The sequence below is a fragment of the Sander vitreus genome, chromosome 15 (assembly GCF_031162955.1).
Source record: "Sander vitreus isolate 19-12246 chromosome 15, sanVit1, whole genome shotgun sequence".
NCBI classification, from domain to species: Eukaryota; Metazoa; Chordata; class Actinopteri; order Perciformes; family Percidae; genus Sander; species Sander vitreus.
Genome location: NC_135869.1, coordinates 26,194,259 through 26,211,336, shown reverse-complemented (window position 1 = coordinate 26,211,336; position 17,078 = coordinate 26,194,259). Strand labels below are relative to the sequence as shown.

General features: G+C 42.3%; 2 protein-coding genes across 2 annotated transcripts; both read left to right on the top strand.

Moving 5' to 3' along the window:
• The first annotated feature begins 1,775 nt into the window (after positions 1-1,775).
• On the top strand, positions 1,776-6,122 carry pde6hb (phosphodiesterase 6H, cGMP-specific, cone, gamma, paralog b). Its single transcript, XM_078269322.1, has 3 exons — positions 1,776-1,925; positions 3,198-3,355; positions 5,198-6,122. Exons 2-3 carry the CDS (start codon positions 3,213-3,215, stop codon positions 5,313-5,315), a joined length of 261 nt encoding a protein of 86 aa, XP_078125448.1. The 5' UTR covers positions 1,776-1,925; positions 3,198-3,212; the 3' UTR covers positions 5,316-6,122.
• A 3,969-nt stretch (positions 6,123-10,091) lies between these two features.
• Positions 10,092-16,650, top strand: LOC144530807 (retinoic acid-induced protein 3). The gene is made up of 4 exons (XM_078270556.1): positions 10,092-10,394; positions 11,152-12,374; positions 15,059-15,114; positions 15,310-16,650. The coding sequence occupies exons 2-4, from the start codon at positions 11,237-11,239 to the stop codon at positions 15,385-15,387; spliced, it is 1,272 nt and encodes a 423-aa protein (XP_078126682.1). The 5' UTR covers positions 10,092-10,394; positions 11,152-11,236; the 3' UTR covers positions 15,388-16,650.
• The last annotated feature ends 428 nt before the right edge of the window (positions 16,651-17,078 follow it).

Below are 17,078 nucleotides of genomic sequence, written 5' to 3'. Positions count from 1 at the left end.
TAGCCATGCTAAGACTGAAATACGTCTACTCGATTACATTTGGCACAGACATTCATGTGCCCCGGAGGATTATTCCTAACTACTTTGGTAATCTTCAGACTTTTCCTCTAGTGCAACTATATGAGGATCACATTTGTGTTTTGTTTTTTTAGTGAAATATTTCAATAACTGTTGGATGGATTGCAATGAACTTTGGTCCGGATGAAATGTAATAACCTTGTTTATCCCCTGACTTAGAGTGGCATCATTGGGTCATTTAGCAAATGTTAGCATGCTAACACGCCAAACAAACATGGCAAACGTTATGCCTGTCAGCATCAGCATGTTAGCATGTGAATGTTAGCATTAAGCTTCAGGCACCGCTGTGGCTACAGCCTCACAGAGCCACTAGCATGGCTGTAGACGCATCCATTCATCTTTTGGCTCCAGTGTCATGTATGGCATATGTCTGTAGATTATTGTGAAGCTGTCGCCTTGGCTTCGTCTCACTTTAAAACATATAGAATATATCTAAAAAAAAATGTATGAGATATGAATTCAAGATAGAATGCAAAGAAAGGGGAAGAACATGAGGATGAAACAAGGATTTTTCCCAGTATCTTTGTGAGTTGGTGAGTTTCCAAAAATGGATCATTTGAAGAATTTGGACCAAAAGGTCTGCTTACATAACTTTACATCAGCTCTCTGCGGTTGTGTCATGGCTTTTTCTCTGTACTTGTCCTGCTTCCAAACAAACTAATCCAGAATCCTCCCTTTAGTTTAGATTTTCCACACAGAATCTTTCTATCATTATTCCACACCAGTTTAGATGTACTGATCAGGCAAGCTACATTTTTTATATTGTCTTACATTTTAAACCTTTGTTATTTGACTTCTCCTTAAATACTGAAAAAAGACTACCGTTCTATGAGGATTTTTATCCACCTTGTCCAAGGAAGAAGTAAATGATGTAAACTAGCTAGAGGCATGAAGTCGAAGGCAACTGGAGCAGCTATTTGTTCAGTTTGTTTGTTCTGTGTCCAGACAGAAACGTTTGATTTAGTTATGTGACTGGTGTTAATCAGTTTAATCACTGCACCACTGGCCCGCCCACTTTGGCTGCATCTCCCTCCAAGCAACAGCCCCAAACCCGTGCTGTGACGCTCAGACACAAATAGTAATGTAAATAACAAGCCATTGGAAGGCATATTTGGAAAATGAGGTACACTTAAAGCTGAAAATCAATGAAAAAATGTGATGTTTGACCGTATTTGACACCATGGTGGAGGGCCCCTTTTTGGTATAACAATAACACTTTCATCTCTACAGATGTCCGGCGGCTTGAGCTCTTCGGCCCAGAGCCAAAACCTGATTAAGGCAATGATTTATCAAAACACTATCTAAATATTAAGTACATAAAATGTCCTCTAATTCACGATCAAACATGCAACTTTTATCGGAGAAAGAAGTTGATCGTATTGAGCTTCTTTTTGGTTTTTATCAAATTCAAAGTCACAAGAAACTACATTTAAATGTAATGGAATAAGAGTTTGTTCACAGCTGGCTCCAACACCCCCTACTTGAAAACAGCATCTCACATGGACCTGAAATGACCAGCAGGCCGTCTCCTCACAGCAAAGCTGAATGCAGGCGTGCTGAGGTTTAGAGGGATAAGCCCGATCAAATCCTTCCAGATTGATCTTTGACACGGTCTACCCAGTGGGTTGCACCGCCTCTCTGCCACGGCAGGTAAGGGGAGGGCGGCGGGTGGGGTATTGGGAACAAGGACGATTATAGTCAGGCAGGGGGAGGAGAAGAACTGGAAAGAAGAGGGTGAGTGGGATTAGATGTGAAGATATAAAAGCACAACACGAACAACAAGCTTCACAAACAGAAGACAAGAAGCAGAGATCGGCGGTGGCCTCTTGGGATATCTGTGACAACAGGTAAGAACTTAATTGACTTGACTTACTGATGACATCGTTCAAAACCTACAGTCCACTTTAATTATTACAGCTTTAATAATGTCTCTATGGTAACGGTTACTACTTGTATGCTGGTTATAGATCAAACGAGTCAAGTCAGCTTTGAACTAGACAATGCTAGAATTCAGACGAGGATGACTTTCACGATAATGACGGCTTTAATGCAGATCTGCATTTGCGCATTGCGAGCTAAAAAAACTGAAAACGGATATATGGAACAGATCTAATGGATGAATGACAAGAGTTTGAACACGAGTGAAGAAGAAAAACTATTACAATTTCTACTTATCCTGTGCTAGCAATGTGGTTTGATGTTGCAAATTTAAATGGAGAAAAGGTGGTGAAAAAGCAAATTGCAGGTTGAAGTAAAGATGTAGTCAAGTATATAATATTTTAAAGCAAAGAAAGACATGAAACAAAAAAAAAGGAGAACAAGTGTGTGTATTTCCTTATGCCCGGTGTAAAGAGGATTGACTTTAGGGGCAAAAATCACAGCAACAGATGGCCGACATCGTGTTCACAGCTTCACAGATGAGAGCAGGAAGAAGAAGTGTGCTCGGGGGAGCCTTTGCAACCCACAGGCAATCTAGCTCTGTTGATGAAGGCGGCGCATATGTTGGATTAACGTAACATGCTAAAAGATTTCTACTTCTGTCAAATTGCCTTAACTGGATTACCACTGTTAGCAGTCAGAGGGTGGGTGGCTGAGAAGTGGAGATCAGGCCAGATACTGTTTAAGATCAGGTTGGAGATGAGGACAAGAGTTTAGCACGTCCGTGCACAGAAAACAACACTATGTCATACATTGTTAGCGAAGCCTCCTTTAGTTAGCAAGAGACCCATGTCAAACTTGACAGATATGAACAAAATACAAATGTATGACACAAGAATGCACTGGCGATGTGGATGTAATAGTTCAATTAATATCTTAAACATCAGCAGTTGAATGTTGAATACGTTGAAGAGCTAATGGAAAAGTCATGCACATGGCATCGCTGTTGCTCAAAAAGGGCTGTTAATCTGCTGCGGATCAGAGTGGGATTAGAGCTAATCTGGCTGTTTAAACTAATCTGCATAATCTCCACTGATTGGCATTGAGAGCTGGAAGGACACAGGATTAACAGAGGGCAGATGGAGAGAGAGAGAGCCCCCCTAGACGAGGGGGGCTCTCATTTTCGAAGAGGAAGAGGGAATCTGTGATCTCTGTGTGATGACACTTGTTCCGTTTTTTAGAGACCCTCAGCAGAAATGAACGCCAACCCCCCTGCAGGAAGCGCCCTCGCCCCTACTGCAACAGCGGGCCCAACCACACCCAAGAAGGGACCACCCAAGTTCAAGCAGAGGCAGACCCGTACATTCAAGAGCAAAGCCCCAAAGCCAGGCCAGAAGGGGTAAAAAAACTAAAACTTACATGTATTATACATTTGTTTTGTTTTTGATTTCACATTTTTATTGGGAATTAGGCAAAGTCGATGTGCACAATACAGCACAACAAAAATGCATCATTTTCTGTTTTAAAGAAAATGTAAATACATGACAAATATTAAATTTAAAAAAAAGTACTCTTAGAGAATAAAACTGATTGAGTATCTTAAACCGAACACTAGGGGGAGGTGTTGTATAAATTAGATCATCTTAAATCAAGTAAAGTCTGATCAAAGTGTGGAAATCAATTCAACTCACAGTTCAACAGTTCAACAGTTTTTAAACTTAGCTCGTTCAAGTCTTACAGGAAAAGCAAGTTTCTCCATCACATAAATGTCATGAATCGACTCGAACCAATCCTCCTTGTTAGTCTATATCCACGACGTTCCAGTCCGCGATTCCTCTGTTGCCGCCGGAAATTCCTCCAGATGACACTGTTTTCAGCCGGACGTCCGTTACTATCTGCTTTCGTTGTGTTATAATTAGGGCTGTCAATCAATTAAAAAATGTAATCTAATTAATTACATACTCTGTCATTAATTAATCAAAATTAATTGCATACATAATTAACGGCGCCTGAACCGATACTTTTTAAGAAAGTAAAAAAAGAAAAGAAAAAAAAGGGTACTAAACAACAGTTGGTGACATTAAAGAACGGCTTGTTTATTGCTAAGGCCATATGGTCAACATTAAATGATTTAATAATAATGTATAACAATAACAATAACTTATTTCACTAGTAAATTGCTGTTGAACGACAAAAACAACAAACAGATAGGATAAGGACATTTACAATAACTTCAAATGCACCACGAGGCTGTGGTTTACCGGTTTCAATGAACGCACCGTCTGTGTTGTTTCTCCGACGGCAGCTGCAGATTGTTACATCCGGTGTTGAATCCTCTACAGTAAAACACAGTCACACTTTACACCGTTTAGCGTTAGCTGTCAGCATTTTAACCGTGTTTAATCCAGCTACTAGCTAGCGGTAGGCTAACGTTAGCTGCTGTTGAGTATAGTGTTAACTAGCTAGCGGTAGGCTAACGTTAGCTGCTGTTGAGTATAGTGTTAACTAGCTAGCGGTAGGCTAACGTTAGCTGCTGTTGAGTATAGTGTTAACTAGCTAGCGGTAGGCTAACGTTAGCTGCTGTCGGGTATTGTGTTAACTAGCGTCACGTGCAGCGGTGTTTGTGTTTCCTGTAATGTCTGTTTCAGAGCAGCAGAGAGAAGCGCAGACATATCAGTGGCACCAGATTTTCGTCTGTATGCAAACGTCAATATGGAATGGATTAATCTGCGTTATTTTTTTTTAACGCGTTATTTTTTCTCAGATTAATTAATCGAAATTAACGCGTTATTTTGACAGCCCTAGTTGTAATTCTAACCTCTGGTGGATTTCTGAAGACTATGGTTAACTGCTCCTCAGATCTCTGCAGGGTAAATCCAGACAGCTAGCTAGACTATCTGTCCAATCTGAGTTTTCTGTTGCACGACTAAAACTACTTTTGAACATACACATGTTCCAACCAAAACAAGTTCCTTCCAGAGGCTATTTAGCAGCCACAGTGGCTCTGTCCAGAATTTAGCCCCGCCCAAGACAATTGTGATTGGTTTAAAGAAATGCCAATAAACCAGAGCGCGTTTTTCTCCCATCCCAGAATGCTGTGTGGACTAGCCAGACCCTCCTCCATAGCGCTGTGGAGGAAGGTCTTGCAATGCGAGACTACTGTTGTTAGCCACGTTATTATACATATGTTTTAAATGCAAACTCACTGAACTCACTCAGCGGTTTGTTTCCTTTCCTGCAGCTTTGGTGACGATATCCCCGGCATGGAGGGTCTTGGCACAGACATCACAGTGGTGTGCCCATGGGAAGCCTTCGGCGACATGGAGCTCAGCGACTTGGCCAAATACGGCATCATCTAGCCTGCTGCCTTCCTTGCCTGCCTGCACCTCTCCTCTGTGTAATCCTCTTCGCCCGGCCTTCTCTTTGTCCCGGCTCGCCATGCCATGATAAGGCTGCCAGCAAATCCCCCTAACGCCCTCTCGTCTATCTACCTCATGCTTCACTCCACTAAGTGGACGGAAAGCATAATAATGTTATTTTTATATTATTATACAATACTGTTTATACTATATATACTTGAAATGAGAAGACGAGAAAAAAAACTCCACGTACCTTATTCCCTTACCTTTCATCCATCTATAATAGTCTTCTCCTGACTCCCCCTCTCCCCCCTCCCCCCCTCCGGCGCTCCTAACCCACAGCAAGCCATACACTAGTTATGTAGTCATAACTAGTGCTTGTATTTGCTTCTAGCTGTCTATTAAAATGTAAATATTTTGCTCTCAGCGTTAAAACCTTTTTACCTTGTCTTCCATCCTACCTTTTGTACTTCCTCCCGCTTTTATTTTGCATTTGTATTTTCTACTCCTTGTGCGCAAGGTTACTGTGAACACCAAGGGATGCAAGGAGAGCTATATATATATATATATATATATATGCTGTAATGGTGAAAACTACAATGCACTTTCACGTGATCACGGAGGATAAACTCCCTTTTATCCCATCTTTCTCTCTCTCTCCTTGCTGCTATCTGAACCCAGGTCCCTCCTGAGAGAAAACAAATGCATATATTATGTATGTTTTGTGTTGCAAGCACACTACCACAGATCATTTACTGTGAACTGGTATGTCCTGATAGCTGCAGTAAAATGTGTATATTTTAAGTACTCATGTTATCCATCTCTTTTTCTTTCTTTCTGGGATATTCAATATAAGATGAAAAAAGTATGGCTGGTTTCAAATGAATCACATTTAAAACAACAACATGGCAAACAAATCCTGACTTCATAGCCCTATAAAACAAGGACCTCGGATGAGAAACAAAATAACAGTACTCGCCCAACATTTCCCGACAATCCTCCAACTCAAATGTAATGACATTTCCTTCTGTGTCTTAACTACAATGCTGTCTGAGTACATCTAATAATAATTACCGCTCATTTTAAGGCTTCCGGACATCAACACACTCCCACGAGGCTCTTTGTTGCAAAAGGAAAACAAATCATGATATTAACAAGAAACGGTGTTCTTTCTCTTCTCACAACGAAAATAAATGATCTGGTAAATAAATCAAACCCTGTTTTATATTCAAACAGTGAGTCCTAGGGCTTATGATTTTATGTTTCTCTGTTATATTCTAGATATATTATATATGCCTTTTCCATGATGAACACCCTATACAGTATATACGCTGCATATTAACAAGAGTCTACAGCCACGCTAGCAGCTCTGTGAGGCTGTATTAAACAGCGGTGCTATGAGCTAAATGCTAACATCAGCATGTTAATATGCTTCATTTATCATGGAATGCCATTAGCTTTCCAGGTATTTAGTCATGAACCAGTATTGGACAAATTTAAATGTTGACCTCATGATGGAGCTAGATGCCCCTAGAGGCCCTTCAAACTTTTTAATGGTCCCATGGCATGAAAACTTCACTTTATGAGGTTTTTTAACATTAATATGAGCTCCCCCAGCCTGCCTATGGTCCCCCAGTGGCTAGAAATGGTGATAGGTGTAAACCGAGCCCTGGGTATCCTGCTCTGCCTTTGAGAAAATGAAAGCTCAGATGGGCCGATCTGGAATCTTCCCTTTATGACGTCATAAGGGGAAAGGTTACCTCCCCTTTCTCTGCTTTGCCCGCTCAGAGAATTTGGCCCGCCCATGAGAAAGAGAGAGACATCATGGCTTGTAAACAAGCAAAGTATGGTAGTTGGTCAAGGCCACACCCCCACCCTCCACCTTGCCCCCCCTCTCCTCCTCAATAGCATTTAAAGCTACAGACACAGAAATGGCACATCCTAAGGAAAGCTCATTGTGGGACTGGCTCTAGTGGCTGTAATTCTGCACCAAGGCTGAATTTAGGGAAAGAGACTTCAGATACAGTATTAGGGGACCACTAAGGTCTATATAAAAGAGACTTCAGATACAGTATTAGGGGACCACTAAGGTCTATATAAAAGAGACTTCAGATACAGTATTAGGGGACCACTAAGGCCTATATAAAAGAGACTTCAGATACAGTATTAGGGGACCACTAAGGCCTATATAAAAGAGACTTCAGATACAGTATTAGGGGACCACTAAGGTCTATATAAAAGAGACTTCAGATACAGTATTAGGGGACCACTAAGGCCTATATAAAAGAGACTTCAGATACAGTATTAGGGGACCACTAAGGCCTATATAAAAGAGACTTCAGATACAGTATTAGGGGACCACTAAGGTCTATATAAAAGAGACTTCAGATACAGTATTAGGGGACCACTAAGGCCTATATAAAAGAGACTTCAGATACAGTATTAGGGGACCACTAAGGCCTATATAAAAGAGACTTCAGATACAGTATTAGGGGACCACTGAGGCCTATATAAAAGCATCCAAAAAGCAACATGTCATAGGACCTTTAAAGGGTCACCAAAGTTATAGCAATTCATCCTGAGGGGGACATGAATGTCTGTATCACATTTCATGGCAATCCATCTCATTGCTTTTGAGACATTTCATTAAAAAAAGAAGAAGCATGTCAACCTAATGGTAGCACTAGAGCAGAGATCTTCAACAGGGGGTCCTCAGAGTTATGCAGGGAGGGGCCAAGTTATTGTTCAATCATTTAAAAAAAAAAGTTAAGGTAAATGTAAAAGGTAATATGTCTGAAAATATACATAAACATGAGTCCAACATATTATTAGCAAAAATGTACACAACATTGATGACATGCTTATTGGCCTGTAGGTAAGGTTGCCACTAAGGTAGCCAGATACAGTTAAGCTTAAGGATTCACTGTGCTACATATATGTTTAACATTAAATATGATGTATAAATATATGAATGAATGTCAATGATTATTATTTTAATAGCTTAGTATTGTATGTACCATCAAATGGTATGTATAAAGACTTCAGGCCGTCCTACACGTTATTGTAGGCCCAGTTTAATATGCAACTCAATTTAATACAATATGTGGTGGGTCCCTGCTCCGTCTCTCTTTCAGCTAAGGGGTCCCTGGCCCAAAAAACACTGAAGACCCCTGCACTAGAGGAAAAGTCAGGGGATTAATTCAATGTTTGTTCAAAATTCATTAGCAATTTATCGAATAGTTGCTGAGATACATCAGTCTGGACCAAAGTGGTGGACCGACAGACTGGCCAACTGACTGACAGACACAGAACGACATCACCTCCCATAAACTAATGCCGCTAGTGTCGCTAAAAAGGCCCAAAACAGAAATTGGTTTGAAAAGTTACGATATTTCAACTTGCTTTGCCCAGGGGCCATTTCTGCAAAATGACAGGATGGCCATGGGCCAGTTAATAAGCAAACATTAATAGTATTTAACAGATACATTGAATAAGCTTTAAAAAGCCCATAACACATCTCTCTTTGAAATTCTTTATTTTATTTTTTTTATTAACTGAGATTAGTACGCAGGCGCGTTCCTAGGACTTGAGGACTTTCAGGGTTTAGCCCATCCACTGTTTTTTCATGATTTTTGTATGCACTCTGGAAGCTTATTTATATTCAAAATATGTTTGTCCAAAAAGAAATTCCCAGTGTGAATAAATATATTTTCATTGTGAATTAGAAAATGGTCGCCGGGCCCTATCAAATCTGGCCTACTGGCTTAAACTGTAAAATTCACCACAGAAACACATTCTGCCAACATCCTTTAACACTGTTGTCCGTCAACAACTTTTTGTCAGACACTAGGGTTGCTGCGGTTCCTCTTTCAAAATAATGACCTGCTATCAGCACTGAGTGACTGATAATCTCAACACAAATGGTTCACTCCTTCTCATTCCAGCCCAACCTTAAGCCAGTGACAGGGATTTGTGTGGGAAAATAAATGATTGTCATGCTTAAATTCCTCCAGTATTAAGGGATACAGCAGGGAGACTTTAAGTTTGAACTATTCAGTAGATATAATAGACATTAATGTTGTTACCTACCACACACAAGTGTTTTAAGCCCCTGACGTCGTCTTCCAGGCAGCGCTACCTGGAAGGCACTAGGATTAGGCAATGGTTAAGGTTACGGTTATGGTTAGGTGCCTTGAAGTCGACGGTTGCAGCGCTGTCTTGAAGTCGACGTTGGGGGCTTAAAACACCATCGAGCCACACCCACACCCACACACACACACACACACACAGCAAACACACTTGATGAAGACAAAGCTGTGTTTTGCACACTACAGTGACTTTACAGTTGAAGAGTGACTTAAGGTTCAAGCGAACACACCCTGTAAACTCTGTGCTTGTACAGGCATGAGTTGAGGCGGTACGTATGGGCTTGTAAAAGACAACGGTTGAAAGCACTCCCACAACTCTATTCTTGATGCAACTCCCCCTGCGGCTAACTCGCCGATTCCAAATGTTGTTGCTGTGATTTAAGGGTAACCAAGGTGATGGCCGGTCCTGTTCTGTATCCCGATGAGACTGGGATGACTCAGTTGGACTCTCACCTTAACTCCCTTACAAAAACAAGCTCAACACACTCCTGTTACTCCACATAAAGTGCACAGTTATCAGGTCAAGGGATGCAAATTCCTTTGTGGAGGGGTGAACTCACTCTCCCTCCCTGTGTGTGTGTGTGTGTGTGTGTGACTGTGTGCATCATCACCTCCAGGTGTGTCTGAGGGAGGGACACAGAGAGACAGGAGGGGTCTGACAGGAGGGTATGAGTTGGGCTGCAGGTTTCTCTGCCTTGCCCAACCTGTTGGTGAAAACATTTCTTCTCTCCCGGTGACTTCAGACCTCAGAGACTCCCATCGCTTCCCACTTGTCCTTTAGCTCTTCCTGTTACCTCGGGTTGGCAGAGATATGGGAACATCATCAGGATAGGAGGCGCATTAAGCGGCCGTTTATTGCAACGCGTCCAGCCAAACTTTAATCAAGACTTTTAGAAGTGTTCACTCTCATATCCCAAAGGAGAAAAAAAAGGTAAGTTTTCCTGTTTTTTGGGGTTTTTTTTTAATAAAAGTTTTGATCCTGCGTCGGAGATGCCCTCTTATTGTGACATAAATAATCTATTGTCCTTATAATACTGAATATATTTCTGGAATTTATGTGCACTCCATGTTAACAATTGTGTCTAATGACAGCTACAATAACTGGATTACAATCATCGTAGAAATGTCATTAATAGGTTGATCAAAAACCTCCATGCCCTTTTATTAGGATGGAACAAGTGGTGTGCTGTATGATCTCCTGACTATACAAATGAAGGCCATTGTTAGGGCAAAGTTGAGGGCCTGGGTCATATTTATCGCGTGACAATCCTACTAAAGGTCATCTTTGATTCTCTGACGCTGAAACAAAGGCTCTTGTTACAGGCTGGAGGAAGTGGTGATCAGCTATCAGGAGTGAATATCTCCCACCTCCAATCTGTGCTGCATACAAACCTGATCATAGAGCTGATGCAGCAGAATAGTTACCTTTCAGGTCTGCTGCTCTGTCCCAGCTTCACTTCCATGTTGCAGTTGTTTTTTCCTCCATTCTTATCCCTGGCTAACACGCTCCTCTGCCTTGCTCTGGCACGTTTGTGCACTCCCTCCTCCTGCACTCTTCACTCCACCTGTCAAACCACTCTCCCTTTTTTCCATGTTGTGACCTCTGTGTTATCTTGTCTTCTGTTTCATCCTGCTTTGTTTTGCGCCGTTGATGTTTTTTGAAATATTTTGTGTGTCTTTTGTTTCAGGAGAATATATCTTAAGGAGAAAAGAGTGTGTGTATCAAAAGGACATTTAAAAGGAAGGACTGAATCCCCCAGTGGATTCCTCCAAATGAAGATGGCTTTTTTACCAGAGAAGCACAAATGCATTTTCCCCATCCTTCCCCTCCTCCTCCTCTTCTATGTCCCTCTCACATGTCTATGCCAGTCAACCAACAGCAGCTCAATCAATGCCACAACCAACCCCCCAACCACTTCCTCAGATGGTACTTCCCTGAAGGGTGTGCCAGGCTGCGGCCCAGAACTGAACCCCATCTACAGGTACCTGTGTGACCGCCGGGCAGCGTGGGGTATTGTTGTGGAGACCCTGGCTACTTCAGGCTTCCTGTTCAGCATTGGTCTCCTCCTAGCCCTGCTGCTCTGGTCCCTGTGCATCTGTATTTCATCGAGGAACCAGCGCAGCAGCATCGGAGGCACCGTGGCCTGCATGTCCATGTACTTGTTGGCCACAGCTGGGATCTTTGCCACCTCCTTCTCCTTCATCATCCGCCTCACCCCTCAGACCTGCCCCACCAGGCTCTTCCTCTTCAGCGTGCTCTTCTCCCTTGCTTTCTCCTGCCTGCTGGCCCGCTGCCTCGCTCTGCTGGGCTTCGCAGCGGCCCGGGGCTGGGGGGAGCCCGCCCTGGCGCTGGGGCTCTCCACCGTGCAGGTTATCATCTCTACCCAGTGGTTGATTGTAGTGTTGGTCCGGGACCAGAAACCTTGCGAGTACAGCCAGGAGGAATTTGTCATGCTGCAGATCTACGTGATGTGCCTCCTGGCTATCGGCCTGATCCTCGCCCTGCACTTCCTGCACCGCTCCTGCTTCACATACAGCTACAGCTACACGGGGGCCGTGCGCCAGCAGAGCCAAACACAGGCCGCGCTGCTCTGCCTCACGCTGTTTCTCTCCGCCTGCATCTGGGTGGTGTGGATCACCTTGCTCATCAGGGGGAACCCGGAGGTGGGCCACCGGCCGCAGTGGGATGACCCGGTGCTTAGCATCGCCTTGGTGGCAAACGGCTGGGTGTTACTGATGGGGCACGGGTTGGCCCAGATGGCCTTCTTCTGCAGGGGGGAGGCCAGGTCCAAGGACATCCCTCTGAGCTTTGCAGGCTGGACCAGCCCCAGCGCTGATATACCAGGACTGGCCAGCCCGAAGGAAGGGAAAGAAAACGGAAGCTATGAGAGTGATAGTGAGAACAGGAGAGGTGAGAAGCTGTCCTCATTAGCCAAACTGAGTGGTGCTTAATTGAAAGGTTGTGAATCATGCTTAAGGGGGTGTACAAATAATTAAAGGAGACATATGATGAAAAACTCACTTTTCAGTGCTTGCGCACATACATTTGGTTATCTGGAGTGCCTACCAACTCACAAACTGTGAAATAAGACAACCCAGGATGCCTAGATCAGAACACATGGGATTCAACAAGCTATTCAGATTTGGCTTCCCTTCCTATGTCACATTAGCCTGGGAAAACCCTGACGAACTTCAGGCAAATTTGAGATTTGCTCTGGAAGTCCGTCTGGCCAAGAGCTCATTCAAGCCCATTTCCAATTTTTCGCTGCTACGTCACCCGGATCGTTGGTCTGATAGGTTGAAGGACTATCCAACTGCGCTGAGAGGCATTTGAGCGGCGTCCGTTGGTGACGCCCCTTTGGAAATGGGCTGTGAATGAACCTTCCCCAGACCCACTCTCAGTTACAACTGAGAAGGGTCTGGTGTCAACCAGGCTAATGTCGCATGCAAGCTCATTAGATTATTTCGCCCATCATCTGAGTAGCCACACACGGCTAGAGAACTACCTTTGCAAAGGTGCACCATATTTTTCTCACAAGCCAATCAAAACAGACAGGGCTTTTTCAGGGGGGAGGGGCTTAAAGAGGCGCTAAAACGGAGCGTTTCAGACAGAGGGAGACTGCAGGTATATTCAGACAGACAGTATGAGAAAAATAAAGTGTTTTTTGAACATTGAAGCAGGCAAACATGGTCTAGTAGAAACCCAAAATACAAGTATGAATCTGAAAATGAGCATTATATGTGTCATTTAAGGCTGCAACTAACAATTCTTAATCTATTAATCAATTAATTTTCTGTCAATAAAATATTAGAAAATAGGGTAAAATCCCCGTCACTACGTGATATCCTTATATTGCTTGTTTGGTCCGAACTAGTCTCGCATTGCCAGACCTTCCTCCACAGCGCTGCAGAGGAGGGTCTGGCTAGTCCACACAGCATTCTGGGATGGGAGAAAAACGTGCTCTGGTTTATTGGCATTTCTGGAAACCAATCACAATCGTCTTGGGCGGCGCTAAGCTCTGGACGGAGCCACGGTGTCGCTGCAAAATAGTCTCGGGAAGGAACTTGTTTTGGTTGGAACATGTGTACGTTCAAATGTTTTAGTCGTGCAACAGAAAACTCAGTTTGGACAGATAGTCTAGCTAGCTGTCTGGATTTACCCTGCAGAGATCTGAGGAGCAGTTAACCATAGTCCTCACAAATCCACCGGAGGTTAGAACGCCAACACAAAGAAAGAGGAAGGTAATAGAAATCCAGGCGATAAGAGCGTGATCAAGTGGAATTTCCGGCAGCACCAGAGCAATCCCTGAGGTGGAAGGTCGTGGATATAGACTATGTCCGAACCAACAATCAAAAGCCAAAGATATTTCATTTATTACCACAGTTGACAAAGAACCAGTAAATAATCACATTTGAGCACCACCAACCAAATTTTGGTACCGTTTCTTAAAAGATACCTAAAGGACCTAGGATTTAATGGCATCTGGTGGCGAGGTTGCAGATTGCAACCAACCAACCAATACCGCTCCACTCATGCCTTTCTTCCCAAGCATGTAGAGAACATACGGTGGCCTTCAGGTAACCCTATGTAGATATGAAGGGCTTATTCTAAGATAAAACACAACCATTTTTTCATTATACAATAATGATAACATAATTATGAGTAGTATATTTCATTTCTGACAATAGATCCCCCTAAATCCCATACACTGTTCCTTTAGACGATTGACTAGTTATCAAAATAGTAGATCGATCTAGCGACTACTGTTTCAACTCCAAGAACAATAAAAACACCTCATTATATAAAGCCACATTAACAACCACATTAGTTGTAAATGCCGGCACAACAATGACACAAACTGGCATGCAACCTGATAGAAGCAGAACTCATCTTGTAGCAGTTTTTCCAGAGTTAGTGACTTTTTCTGAACTGTGGCAGTGGGAGCATGCCTGTTCCCACAGCCCTATGTTCCCACATCTCTAAGATTTTAACCCTAACCCTCATAGGGCCTAATTTTAAGAAAAATCTTAGAAATGTGGGAACATAGGGCTGACCCCGTGGCCACAAGTGACTACTAGAGAATAATAGTAATTGATAAAACAGTAGCACCATTAGAGAAGAGTTATAAGGTTAGCAAACTGACTAATGTCAATTACACAGCAATATCTTTATCTGATTAGCATTAGCCGCCATAAGCTAGTGGTCAAACCAGACAGAGAAAGGCTGTAGCAACAAAACCCCAGAGCATATTTGATTGAGCATTAGTGGGTTTTACTGCTTATGAATCAAACTTTTCATTTGTAAAGGGAAAAACGTGGTTTTTCGGCCACTTCCTGTACAAATAACAACACAGCTAAAATGTAGAAATGCTACTACTATGCTACTCTACAAGCAAACAAAACAAAGTAACCACGACAGAGTCTGACCAGCAACCCCAGATTCACTAAAAGACGTCCTTTATCATGCTGGATTATAACTACAAGCCAGAATGAATACGGAGCTGATGTCCAACATTACAAAACTCAGCTCTCACTGTGTAAAATGAAGTATCTCAACTGTATCATGTATGTGTGTGTGTGTGTGTCTCCCTTCAGGCAGGAGGACGGCGAAATCTCTGCGATCACCCTACGAGTCTGGATTCGCTGTGACAGTGAGTAATAAGCCAATTTAGGATTAACAATCTGACTTCACATCATGCTCTGCAATTAAGCGGCATGACCTTTCGCTACTGCAGGCAATTATGGCTCAGTCATATTGTAAGGTTAATGAAAGCACAGTTCATCATAAGGGTTGTTAACTGCACTGACATGATGAATGTGTGATTCCATGTTTCTGCGTGTTTCAGAACATCGACCCTAACAAAGATTACACCATTCCTCGCCCGCAGACCACCAGCTACACGGAACCCTATGAGGATTACTGATTCAAATCATTTTCTCACACACACACACAATTATTTTTTTTTAAACTAAAATGAGGGCAGTGGTGGAATGTAACTCAAGTACTGTCCTTAGGTACAAATTTGAGGAATTTACTCCACTGCTACTCCTTCCTACTCCTTCTACTCCACTGCATTTCAGAGGGAAATACTTTTACTCCACTACATTAATCTGACAGCTTTAGTTACTAGTTACTTTACAAATTAAGATTGTTGCACACAAAACATGTATATAAAATGCACTATGTTTGTGTATAAATTAAACTACCCAACAATATATAGGCCTACAGCTGAAATGGTCAGCTGATTAAACACTTAGTTGATTGACAGAACTGTTTGGATCGTTTCCAGGTTTTAAAATGTGAGGCTTTTTCTGCATTGAGAACTTGTACTTTTAATACTTTAAGTATATTTTCGTGATCTTACATACTTTTACTCAAGTAACATTTTCAATGCAGGACTTTTACTTGTAACAGAGTATTTTTACAATGTGGTATTAGTACTTTTACTCAAGTAAAGGATCTGAACACTTCTTCCACCACTGAAAACAAAACAAGGTTTTTTAGGTTTCATTTTCTTGTGCAAATGTAAATATTTTCATTTAGTGTTATAAGAAATGTTATTTCAAATGGGCCAGCAGTAGGATGTAAAATCCTCTGTCCGAAAAAGAAAGAAAGAAAGAAAGAAAGAAAGAAAGAAGGAAAGAAAGAAAGGAGCTTCAGCAGAGTGACTCACTGCTCGAGTGTCTTCATGGAGGCCAGATGGCTTCAGACAGTCAAGCTTTCTTCTGGAGGGAAATCCACATCACAAATGCTTAGTAGAGGTGTGTGTGTGTGTGTGTGTGTGTTGCTCTAACACAGTATAAAATAGCACTAAGGTGATAAAGGAGGAGTGAAACTGTCACTCTGAGAGTGCCAAACTGCTGAGCTGGAGCAGAGGCAGTAGAGAGACGAGAGGAACGGAGGAGAGGAGAGGAGAGGGGAAAGGAGGAGAGGAGAGGAAGGGAGACCAGATGAGATGAGACAAGACAGGAAGAGGGTAGAACATGAAACCTGTCAGCACCGTGGGAGGCTCGTGCCATCACTGATTAACATCTCCATATTCAAAGTTACATTACAGTGGCTGGGTTCTGTTGCTGCACTAAAAATATGTGTTCATATGAGGTGTACAAGATAGGTTTCTTTCCAGCAATACATACTCTGACTTTCTACACATGCTGGTGTGTCAATAAAAGGTTAATCTATAAAAGATTTGTTTGTCATATTTAGGGCTGGGTTAAAATAATCGATTGTTTGAGTGATCTCATATTAATATAATTCAGAAATCGATCTTTTAATACATGCCTTTTCAATTAGTGTCATGTAAATCCTGTTAAGAAGAAAAGGAACCTACTTTAAGCAAAACAATTATTTTTGAGGGTTGCTTCTTGTTTGTACAATTAACAGTAAAAGTCCCTTGAGAATATTTTACATCCAAGCCAAATTAGGTAATGCAACTAAAATTTTCCCTAACCTATTGGTATTGAATTGGAAATGTTATCGAATTTGGGGGAAATCATTGGCGATACCCAGCCCTAATCATATTCTCAAACCTTTTGCTTCTCCCACTCACAATCTGCACAGACTGCACACACCAACAGCCAATCACTCTCAGATTCAGTGCCATGGCTGCAGGCG

Bases quoted from the DNA above. Each gene is read 5' to 3' on its own strand.
- pde6hb (XM_078269322.1), top strand. From the start codon at position 3,213: ATGAACGCCAACCCCCCTGCAGGAAGCGCCCTCGCCCCTACTGCAACA. The intron at 3,356-5,197 runs GTAAAAAAACTA...CCTTTCCTGCAG, and splicing joins CCAAAGCCAGGCCAGAAGGG to CTTTGGTGACGATATCCCCG.
- LOC144530807 (XM_078270556.1), top strand. From the start codon at position 11,237: ATGAAGATGGCTTTTTTACCAGAGAAGCACAAATGCATTTTCCCCATC. The intron at 12,375-15,058 runs GTGAGAAGCTGT...GTCTCCCTTCAG, and splicing joins TGATAGTGAGAACAGGAGAG to GCAGGAGGACGGCGAAATCT. The intron at 15,115-15,309 runs GTGAGTAATAAG...TGCGTGTTTCAG, and splicing joins AGTCTGGATTCGCTGTGACA to AACATCGACCCTAACAAAGA.